Below are 12,217 nucleotides of genomic sequence, written 5' to 3'. Positions count from 1 at the left end.
TGGCCTATTTAGGACACTGTTTATCTCTGTACTGTTCCATACTACCATGGAAATCCCAAGTATTTGAAGCTCCGCCCCATTTTGCTCGAGATGAGTTCATTCTGATTTAATGTTTGGTTGTCATTAGGAAAATGCAAAACCTTCATGGTGCTAATAGTGCATGTAACAGGTTTAATACTTTATGAATTGTTTTTTGGAATTGCCTGGATACGTGTTCAAGTGTTTCAGCTCAGAAATGTACGATTCGCCTCTAAGACCGTACAGCCGCGGTCCCCAACCGGCCTGTAGCTGCAGACGGGTCAACTCATGAGGATTTTACCACGGCTCGGGGGTGTGAAATCAAAAACCAAAACAGTTTAAGAACATGTTTTAATCGTAATATTAAAGAGTTCTGACAGTAAATGTGATCATTTCACTCGTTCATCAGACGTGTGCGTTATAGAGGATTGATCAAACACTTACGGTCTTAATTTAGTGTCATGTCAGGAGTGGTTAAAAACACGTTTATTTTACTATTATCAGATCATCTCATTAAAAAAAAAGCTTAAATACATGAACAAAGTCTAAACAGCAAATCAATTATTGATGCTCAATAGGAAACAAATCTGAATACTTTGAAGCTTCAAGTGAAATTTTTCAACACAAAAACATTTTTTACATTTGAAAAACTCGCCGCCGGACTGTTTTTAGCGCTCTGGCGGGTATAAAACGGGTATCATTTATCAGTTCCACCGCGGCCCGGTAGCTGTGGACCGCCTCCTTACAGTGTTAGTCAGTGATTTCATAAGACTCCATTATCAGTATGTAAGTTTACATTTTTTATGCCTATTTAATAAATCTCCATAGTAATTTTATTTTTTTTTTACAAACTAAAATTGTACTCAGAGTTTCTCATTGCTAATTTTCAATAATGTGTACAAAGGAAACCTTTGAATTAGGGGAGTGCCAATATATTGAAATTGTGATAGTTAGTCCTGCGATTGATTCTGAATGGTTCTCACCAAGTATTGATCTTTTATTTTTGTGAAGAGGCTGTAAAACATTATATTCATCCTCCTTTGGTTCCTTTGGAGGTAGATAGGGGGCGCACGCGAGTACCAACATCTTGCAGCTACTTGAATTATTTCATTTTTGTTCTGTTGTTTACAACAATTCAAGTCGTGTCTCTTCATGTTTACTATCGTAACACTGAATTTTACAGATAATTCAGATTTAATTGGTGTCGATGCTCATCAAAGACAGTATTACTGATTTGAACTAAAGTGTCTTTTATTTGTTTTACAAAATAAAACACAAGTTGTTTATTATGGTTGTGTTCAAGCTAAAAATAAATGGAGATATTTTCCTAAAAAATATCTGTTTTTCTACATAATGTGAGCTACTAGGGATGATTTGTACTAATTATCGCAGTATTGATATCATGGATATCGTGAGACATGTATCGTATCATGAGGTACCCAGTGATGCGATACTTTGAAGAACACACTCGGTCTTTTTGGATCAGTGATCCGCTGATTTGCAGAATCAATAATCTAATAATGATTCAGCCCCAAACACGTCAAAGAAACGTCACTGACTCTGAGCTCGAGGACGTGAGTGAAAACTGAGACATACATGATATTTATTAGATCATACGTGTATACGTGTCGCAGGACTCACATGTGTTCTCACTTACTAAATACAGACTTTTCCAATGGAAACTCTAATTTAGCTGAAGAACTTAACATGGTACAGAGGAGATGAAGTGTGAATGACAGGAAACCATTAACCACCTGAAGAACATGCATGAACCGACATGTGAAACGGTTACTGATCCGTGGCTGAGCGCTGGCAGAAGGTGAACGAAGGAAGGACAGAAGGACAGAGAGAGATGACTGTTCAAAGAGTTCAAAAACTCCTGAAGATGGAGGTACATCTGTCATGTTGAGATCTTCCTCTTTGTCTCAAACATGCTGTGTGTACGTGCTTATGTGTGCATGTATGTACTGTAAGGCCACATTAATAACTAACTGGATTTTCTAAAATAGATTTTAGGCTCATTATGGCTGCAGCAGCAGTCACTGACTGCAAGGACCATCTCATTTTCAGAACAACACATAGAAAAACAGGCATAAAAAGCCCCTAAAAAGGCCTCAAAGGCCCGAGCCCAAACAGACATGACCAGTGTGTAGTAAAACATATCGACACACTCAATTCTAATTCTTTTCATTTTTTGTCATTGGGATCCTAAACAAACCCAAGAGTTATTTTTAAAGCAAATAAATTCTACGATGTGTGGAGATGACACATTGATGTGTAAAGTTACTCAATCCAGTGAAGTAAGAACGCTCTTCACTTGTTCAGAACTTAGAGGAGAAAGACTCAAACAAAACAACTGAAGACCGCTGCAGCACAGACCCGGCAAAGCTTCACAGAGAGAACAGGAACATCAAACTCATTTGACAGGTGACCTTTGACCTTACACCATCAATCAAAGTCATTTGACAGGTGACCTTTGACCTTACACCATCAATCAAACTCATTTGACAGATGACCTTTGACCTTACACCATCAATCAAACTCATTTGACAGATGACTTGATTTAAGTTTTCAATATAATGTGACACAACAAGTTTTAATATAAATTTGATATAAAACGTATATGAAGCCACCTGTCACCTGATTGATGGTGTAAGGTCAAAGGTCACCTGTCAAAATGAGTTTGATGGAAGTATATTCCTGCTCTCTCTCATGCACAATCACTTGAGCTTCATGGGCTTGAGATGTTTTTCTTATTTTCATCAAGACATAAATAAAAAGTTCCCCCAGTTTTATTTTTATTTCCCCCTCAAGGGTTAAAGGTCAAACTGGACCACAGACAGACGGACTTGACGTTTGAAACGGCCTCAGGTGCAGCTCTCAGTGCAAGAGTGAAGTTCACAGAGAGACTCTGAATGATCTGGTGAACCCAGACACGACCATGTGCTCACCGCCGTCTCTGTGGAGTTCTCCAAAACACAGAAACCCAAGATCCTCGCTCACCATCATCCGTGTTTTCCATGATGTGGCAACGAATGAATTCCAGAACAACCTCAGTGGTTTCTCCACGGCGAGGGCGTCCTGGCGCTGAGCAGTAAATTTGAAACGCGTCAAAAGAGAGGCGAGAGATGCAAACCTGCTGCATCCGTGTGAGTGCAGCAGTAGAAGTGTGGTTCCTGTCTTTAGAGATTTGTTTAACCAAAGCTAAATGAAGAGGTTCCTGCTGGACCGCAGGTGGTTTTTATTAAGTTAACCTTCTCAACCTTAACATCTAGTTTCTATTAAAGAAAGAAAGGTCATCAGTGTAAGTAATTTATTTTGATCATTATTATTCATCTGAATCAGAACAAAACAGAATGTCAGGATAAGCCTCGATGTGAATGAGTCAGAATTAGCAGTTTTAGGCTGAAAGAACAGAACACAGTCAGACTCTCATCATCAGAGAAGAAAAGCTCAGAACGGTCCGTCAGTATCACAGGTGAGTGAACAGGTCCAGAGAAGGTGCATTAATGATCTACCTGTGCGTGACTGATTGTTTGTGAACCAGTATTTAATGATCTTTTAAAGACTGAATGAGGAGTTTCTGGAGCGACAGTGAACTCCGTGACTCTGACTGACACATTTGTACAGATAGAACACAAACCTGGTTTCATGTTTGACATTTCTGGATCCATGAAGGCAGAAATCAAACATTTACCAGTGATGGAGTCCAGCATGGACATGTGGACAACATGATGGCGTTAAGGTTTCTGTTTGTTTCCTGGGACTGACGGTTACACACTTTTGTTTGGTTTTAGTTTTGTTTTCATGCTTTTTGTCATTTTTTTGTGTTTTGTAAGTGTATTTTAGTGTTATTGATTGTTATTTATTAGTGTTCTCTCGTGGTTACCTTCGCTCTTGATGTTTTACGGGTTTCTTCAGTGCAGTTTTACATTCTTATTTTCTCTCTCTGTGTTCTGCGTCCTGATTGGCTTTTGATCTTGTCAATCAATCTCTTCTATGTCTCTGTACACAATGGGTGCACCGTTCCATAAGCCTTTGATCACAGTCAGATCTTCGGTTTCATAATCCTGGACGGATTTTTCTATGAAGTTTTGAACAAAAGAGAAAAGTGTGAACATGTTCATGAAGTGTGTAGTGAGAGGTTTAACCGCCTTGAAACATCTGTAATCCTACTGCACAGATTTCACATATTCAAGATTATTTATAGAACATAAACGCTGCAACAGATGACGGAACATTTGATCTGTCTGCTGTTTTTAAACCAGTTATGCTAAGAAGGTAAACTCCTGTTTGTGGTTTCAATAAAGTTCTATTCTATTGTAATTTATTTTGTCATTTTATTTTTGATTTATTTTATTCTATTTTATTTTAAAATATTTTGTTCTATTCTATTCTGCTGCGACCCCGAAAGGGACAAAGCGGTCAGGAAAATGGATGGATATTCTATTCTGTTCTATTTAGTTTTATTTTATTTTATCTCAATTTATTTTAGTTTGATTTATTCTATTTTATTTTATTTTATTTTTATTCTATTACATTTTATTTTATTTTGAATTATTTTTATTCTATTCTATTGTTTTGTTTTATTTTATTCTATTCTATTTTGTTGTATTTTATTTTACCTCAATTTATTTATTTTGTTTTATTCTATTTTATTTTTTATTTTATTGCATTTTATTTTATTTTGCTTTTTTATGTTCTTTTACTGTATTTTACTCTATTCTATTTCATTCTATTTTATTCTATTTCATTTTATTTTATTCGATTTGATATGATTTTATTTTTATTCTACTCTATTTCTATTCTATTGTAAACGATGTTTCGTGTGTTTTCCTGTAGAGACCGGACGAGGAGGTGGTCGTAGATCAGGGTGGAATCAGCTCAGTGATGAACATTCATTATGAGAAGGAGGAGCTAGAAGGTGAGTCACACACCTTTCTTGGTCTGGGCGACACCTGTCACGACTGTGGCGTCTGATGGAGGCGGGCTGTGGTTGTTCAGTCAGTCAGGTGTGTCCTGGGGGGTGGGGGGGTGTATATCCTGATGGGACAGAGTCTGAGATGTTTGACTGGTCGGGCTTCTCACTGAGACACTCGTGACTCCAGCCGGTTGGGGCCCTCTCTGTAATGTTATTTTATTTTATTTTTTTCTGACATAAAACGACACTTTGAGTTAATATTAATGTTTTTATGAGAAAATAATGATCAACTGAAACGTTATGAATAAAGAGATTAACTGTTTGGCTTTTAGATACAAACATTATTTTTCCATAGAAATGTTTGGCTTGTAGAAATCTAATCTGGATGTTTCTGAAACCAAAAACATTCATTTAGAACCCTGTTTGAGAGAAACCAAATCAAATGATAAATTCCTGTTTATTCCTACAGTCAGTTCTTTTCCTCCCAAAGTTTCTTCTTGAATTTTCTTTAAAACAAACCCTGACTAGAACCTTTAAATGTGACGTCCCCAAACCCAGAGCGGCGATAACAGCTGAGACTCGGGGGGGGGGGGAGCGGCACCGTGGAGAGTTTTCCCTGAGGAATGTCCAGATGAAGGATTTCACTATTCAGCCTGTGTTCTAACACGGAGCAAACATTCTTCCATTCAGGGCTGCCGGGCGGCTTTTCCTTCCTGCTCACAGCAGCTTTGTGAGTCTTCCTGGAATATTACAATATTTACGAAATAGTCCATCATTAACGAACAATCACAGCCTGAAAATGAAAGGACTCACCAGAACATCAAAGCAGTGAATTAAAAAGGAAAATTTGGTTTGAGAAGTGATTTTATTCAGCACTTCCACAAACACATCGCGTGTTGGATTTAAAAAAGAAGAAGCTTCCTCTAAAGAAAGCGTTTATGACGGTCAGTGATGTTCTCAGCAGAGACAGATCAAACCACTGTGCTAAGCTGGAGAGCAAAGCGTGTAAAAAGTGTTTTCCTGAAGTCTCTGGTGGTCGATGAGGCTGATGAACTCTAGTTTTTCATGGAATAAAACCTTTTTTTTTGGTCTGGGAAATGAGATTGTCCCAAATCCTGCCGTGAAGCCTCCAGTGATGAAGCTCAATGGAGCCGCCGTGATTGAGGCTGCTGGTTTTGACTTACTTAAGCTTTCTTTTTTTTTTCGTTTTTTAGGCTATTTTGGAATTAAGATAATATTTCAGCAACATGTTAGCTGTTTTGGCTAATTTGGGATTTTTTTAGGGTTTTTTTAGGCTAATTTTGAGTTTAGCTAATATTTAAGCCACATGCTAGCTGTTTTGGCTAACAGGCTTTTTTGTTGTTTTTTAAGCTAATTTGACATTTAACCAACATTTTAACAGGCTATCAGCTTCAGCGTTTTCAACTAACGATTTCAGCATCTTCAGTATCGTCAATTTAATCTTCAGCTGCCAAATTCAGCTTCCAGTATTCACATGTAATTTTTACTTAGTTTAAAGTTAATGATGGTTAAGATCTGTGTTTTACATCCAGTTTGTGCATGATCAGAAACAATAATCGATGATCAGTCGACTATTAAAATAATCGTTTGTGGCCGCACTATGTTGGAATCTGGCTCATGTTGCAGACGGAAAAGCCGGATAAATGGTTTCTGAAGCAGAGCAGAGGACACGCTCCGTTTGAAGAATGTAACTACACTCGGACACTGACTGGGGGACCTGTTGTGTGTTTGATCCAGGTCACAGGACTCTGTACGTGGGGGTCCGGATGCCGAGGCAGAGCCATCGTCACCACAAGCCGCACGGATCCCGCCACCGCAAGAGGGAGCGGCGGGCAGGAAGCAACGCCACGCAGCAGAGCGAGGACAGCGAGGCGAGCTTCCCCATTCACGGTAACGGATCCCAGCTTTGCTCGTCTTTTTATTTCATTCTCCTCCACACAGACATCCAACTGTCCAACCAATAGAGAGTGAACTGAGAGTGGCTGTTATATAAGGCTCATCAATACTGTTTCACACATGCACGGACACATGCACGGACACATGCACTGACACATGCACTGACACATGCACTGACACATGCACTGACACATGCACTGACACATGCACGGACACATGCATGGACACATGCACTGACACATGCACTGACACATGCACGGACACATGCACGGACACATGCACGGACACATGCACGGACACATGCACGGACACATGCACGGACACATGCACTGACACATGCACTGACACATGCACGGACACACGCACGGACACACGCACGGACACACGCACTGACACATGCACTGACACATGCACTGACACATGCACGGACACATGCACGGACACATGCACGGACACATGCACTGACACATGCACTGACACATGCACTGACACATGCACTGACACATGCACTGACACATGCACTGACACATGCAGCACTCCAGGCTGATATTGACCACACATACATGAGTGAACAGGAATTAGGTTGTTGGGTTTTAGTATGAACTTGTGTTGCAGTGTGCATGTTTGATGTTCTTTTTAAGTCAAAAATAGAATTCCTGGATGTATTCACCAAATCTTCTTCGTCATGCATTTCAGACACGCCTTCCCAGCGGGTCCAGTTCATTCTGGGCACAGAGGAGGACGCCGAGCACGTGTCCCACGAGCTCTTCACCGAGCTGGATGAGATCTGCGTGAAGGATGGCAAGGATGCAGAGTGGAAGGAAACCGCCAGGTCAGGCTCTCCTGTGGGAGCAGATGGAGAGGGAGCGCGGCGGGCCGGCAGCTGGGCTGCATGTACTAATGCGTGAAGACTCATAACATCACACAAACTCTGGTTTAACGTCGTCCAGAGATTGTTCAGGGCTTTTGTCTTCCTTAAGTAATCTGATTACACTTGTCAAACTTACATTAAAATTCAAGTTCCCTAGTTTGGTCTTAAAAAAAACACTTTCAAGACACAGAAAGTACTAAATTCCCAAAGAGAAAAGTATTAAAATCACTGAAGTTATTTAACCCTTTAACACCTGAGGCGTCACCAGAGACGCTTAAACACAAAATCTTTAACGTACTTTAACTTTTCAACTGTTGACATGATAATTCTATTAGATTCTGTGTTTGTCTCTCCTTCCGAATCTGCTTGAACTATTGTGTTAACGGTTGAAAACTTACCGTAAATAGAAGAACATAAACTCTGGAGCTCCGGTGTTAACAGGTTTTTTTTTTTTTTGGTGTTTAAGATCAAAACTGCATTTCTGAATATTTTTTTATTCAAATAGTTGTGAATCAGATGGAGACAAAAATGACTTTGGAAAAAGCTTGTAGGTGTGATGTAGGACCTACAGTCAGTAGACCAAAGTCTCCCTGATCCGCTCCATTCTGATGGATCCACTAACAGATCCGTGATTGTCTTTGTTTTCCTCGTCTGAACTGGAATCTGGATCTAAACTGTACAGCTGGATAGAAAAGATATTGCTCATCATTTTTGTCGCACCGCTAATGTTAGCGTAGAGTTGTGAAGAGCAGCTACCTACCTGATCTGTAACAGCTGCTTGTTTGTAGACTATTTTTATAACACACTTTCTGTTAACAATGGAGATGCCACCTTTATTCTATACAGACCCCTGTAAGATGACTTGATCTGAACTATTTCAAAGAGGTCATATTATGAAAAAACTATTTTTTGAGCTTTTATGTGTATTAAAGTTTTCATTCCTCTGTAAAGAATCCTAAAGCGGTATTTTGATCTATTCACACATTTCTGAGTAATCCTCTAAAATCCTCTAAAAACCTGCAGCCCCTCCCATACCCACGAAAACGAGCGGGTCCTCACATGCTGATGTCACAGAGTGAGAACCGCCCCCTCCAGGACGAGTCTGCTCTGACAGCTCCGCCCCCTGGTTAACAGAAACACACAATTTCTCTGCAATTTTATCTTACATTTTCCTTCATCATGAGAACAATGCTACCAGAACATGTTAAAAACACACATTTTCATTGGAGTGGGTCTTTAAACACTACAACTGATCAACATAAATGGAATAATGTCAAGTTTGTGAAGTATCAAAGATTTACTTTGCTTGGAACGATAAAACCAGGCCAAACTTGAAAGAAGGTCATTTTAATTTCTTTTGAGAAAAATAACTGTACACCGAAATGTGCTTAACATGAGGTGTTGTAAAAGGGGGCGGGACCCCGTAGAAGACCCCTCTCCTACCCACTCCTTTTCAAGCACACTGTTGTATTTTATTGTCCAACTTTTAACTGGTGTTTATTTTCATTTTGTGTTTGAAACAAACAAACTGTTTATTTGTCGTGTTTACATGACAAACTGTTTCCGTTCTTCTTCCCCTCACAGGTGGTTGAAGTTTGAGGAGGATGTTGAGGACGGAGGAGAGAGGTGGAGTAAGCCCTACGTCGCTACTCTCTCCCTGCACAGCTTGTTCGAGCTGCGCAGTTGCATCATCAACGGCAGCGTGCTGCTCGACATGCGCGCTGACTGCATCGAGGAGATCGCAGGTAAGAGTCCGGTCGCCTCTTCTGAACAAAGAAAGGAGACGTTCAGAGTTAATAAAACTGATGAGACTAAATGAAGTTATAGGAAACAGTAGTGGAAGCTAGACTGAGGTCAGAGATGAACATTAGAAACAGTCTAGAGATCCTTATTGACGTTTTATTTTCCCTGTAATTCTGGTACCTACCATAGATGGCGCACTATGAGCATTGACCTTCGTTTAGTTATTCTGCATTCATGTGCTGTCTGAAGGTTTTTCTGAATTTCTCAAGTTCACGAGTGTTTCCTGAGTCAAAAGGTCGTTTGTCTTTCCAACAGCACATGAACGCAGCATCGCTTCAAGATTGCATTTTTCCCTGAAGGACATCAACACACCAGCTACTAAAAGGGGAACAAAAAACACAGTTCTGAAATAAAAACTACCAAATGTTCTGTTTTGATCGTATATGTTCATTTTCAATCAAAATGAAAGAATATTTTTGTCCAGATCACTAATTCTGAGTTAAGATAACCTATTAGCAATTAGTTGCCAACCCCTGGTTTAGAGACTCTGAGGCAGAGCTGGAGGAAGCAGAAATGAAGATGTTGAGGTTATCTGGAGTGATCAGGATGGATCAGGAATGAATCCATCAGAGGATCAGATCAGGGTAGATAATCTGGAGATAAACGCAGATGGAGATGGTTTAAGTGGTGATGAGTGTAAATGGATGCTGAGAGGAAAACCAAAGAGGAGGTTCATGGATGTCAAGATGTGAGCAGGATGCAGATGATTGGATGATTCACTGTGGGACTCCTAGAGCAGGAATGTCAAACTCAATCGCAGAAGTGGAGAAAAATCCAAAACACACTTTATAGGTCGCGGGACAAACAGGATAAACATTTATTGAACACTCTAAAACTACATTTTTAAAACTTTAAAACTGTAACTTTTTAACATAATTATGAACTAGATATATAACATTACCTGTGATAATGCTAGTGTGAACGCTGGAAGCTGAATTTGGCCGAAGAAGATGCTGAAATTGAAAGTTAAAATTGTTGAAGCAAATAGCTGAAAACACTGAAGTTAATAGCAAACATTAAAACTTAGGTTACCCAGAACAGCTAGCATGTTGCTCAAATGTCAGCTAAACTCCAAAATAGCCTAAAAAAATCTTTGTGAATGCCAATATAGTCCAAATGCCAATTTTTAAAACTTTAAAACTGTAACTTTTTAACATAATTATGAATATTAAAAAGGCAGGAATATTATTCCAGAATAAATCAACTTAAACCTTAAATAACGTTCAATATTTTACTCTCCATAAAAATATATTAAGTTAATATAAAAGTTAGAAATAAACACAAGACAACATCAGGTTATTAATAACAATAGAATGAAATTACCTGGAGGGCCGGATCCGGCCCCCGGGCCTCAACTTTGTCACGTCAATGTAAATCCAACCCAACCGACCCGTTTGTGTTGCAGACATGGTGCTGGACCACCAGGAGGCGTCACATGAGCTGGATGACACCGTCAGAGTGAGGGTCCGTGAAGCTCTGCTAAAGAGACACCACCATCAGAACATGAAGAAGAAGAACCTGATCCCCATGGTCCGCTCCATCACCGAGGGAACGCGCAAACAGTCGGAGGCTTTCCTATCAGGTGGTTTGACGGCTGAGAAGATTCATTCTGTTCCTTTATCCTTTTGATTTTTTATAATTATTTCAGCCTTTTCATCTATTATAACCAAGAACAGAAGGAATAAAATAAATGTTTTTAGGTGTTAAATCCAGCCCAGAGATACCAACTCCACGTAAACACAACATCATCAGTATCTCAGTAGACGCATTTTTTTTAAATTGCAATTTTGCTTATTTATTATGTTTATGTTGCTTATCAGCTCTTTGTCCACGCCGCTGAAGGGAAGAGCTGATGTCTACGTTTCCACCTTAAATCAAAGACAAACATTTTCTGTGGTGGATTTGAATTCTGGGGGTAAATTATTACTAATAAAACTCCTGATTTACCTGTTAGACTTTTTGGAAACTGGTAATATAACAAGGTGGAGACTATAATGGTTCCCCTTAGTTTTTAAACAGTTTATGTTTAGTGAGATCCTATATATGTCTGTGTAAGTAAGAGAAATAATGAGACTTTTCTATGCAAACATATCAGGAGAAATCTAATCCTGACGTGTATTAGTTGAACTTGACTTTGTTTAGTCAGCGATGATTCTTTATATTAGAGAGAACTTCATATAAATGGGACTTGTAAGTGTTTTGAAGGTGAGTCGATTCATCTGGGCTCAGAATGGTGTTTCCTAAAGGTTTCATCTGAAGCCTCGTTTCCACTGAGCGGTCCAGACCGGACTGGACTTCTGAGGGTTTCCTTTACAAAATGGACCCATTAAGCAGGACCAACTGGAACCATTCCTGGTCCCCTGTTGTCCATAGAAAAATGGAATGGACCCGTGAGGGCGGAGCTTCTGTTGTCACATGATGTAACTCATTAAATGGTGGAAAGGTTTTACGACAACAGGAAGTATCCGACCAGCGCTTTTCCCAACTCAAGATCCAAACCCAAAGATTTGTCCTCTTTTCGTTTGGATTCTTCTTCCCCACAATCTTATAAATGATAAGAGATCCTTTACATACAGTATTTCTCCTTATTCTCGGGGGTTGGGGACTGGAGACAAGCCAAATCCACCAATAGGGAGACACCCCCGCTTCCGTCTCACCCCTCCCCCGTTTCTGTCTCACCCCTCCTC

General features: G+C 39.7%; 1 protein-coding gene across 2 annotated transcripts in view; it reads left to right on the top strand.

Annotated features, from left to right (window-relative positions):
* slc4a8 (solute carrier family 4 member 8) overlaps window positions 1–12,217 on the top strand; it is a 36,910-nt gene that overhangs the window by 5,194 nt on the left and 19,499 nt on the right. For both annotated transcript variants that reach the window (XM_024269408.2, XM_024269407.2), the window contains exons 2-6: window positions 4,861–4,942; window positions 6,698–6,850; window positions 7,553–7,688; window positions 9,312–9,472; window positions 10,936–11,112. In XM_024269408.2, the coding sequence (XP_024125176.1) occupies window positions 4,861–4,942; window positions 6,698–6,850; window positions 7,553–7,688; window positions 9,312–9,472; window positions 10,936–11,112 (709 nt within the window). The remainder of the gene's footprint in view (window positions 1–4,860; window positions 4,943–6,697; window positions 6,851–7,552; window positions 7,689–9,311; window positions 9,473–10,935; window positions 11,113–12,217) is intronic.

Source organism: Oryzias melastigma, linkage group LG5 (genome assembly GCF_002922805.2).
Source record: "Oryzias melastigma strain HK-1 linkage group LG5, ASM292280v2, whole genome shotgun sequence".
NCBI classification, from domain to species: Eukaryota; Metazoa; Chordata; class Actinopteri; order Beloniformes; family Adrianichthyidae; genus Oryzias; species Oryzias melastigma.
This window is presented reverse-complemented; position numbering and strand designations above follow the sequence as displayed.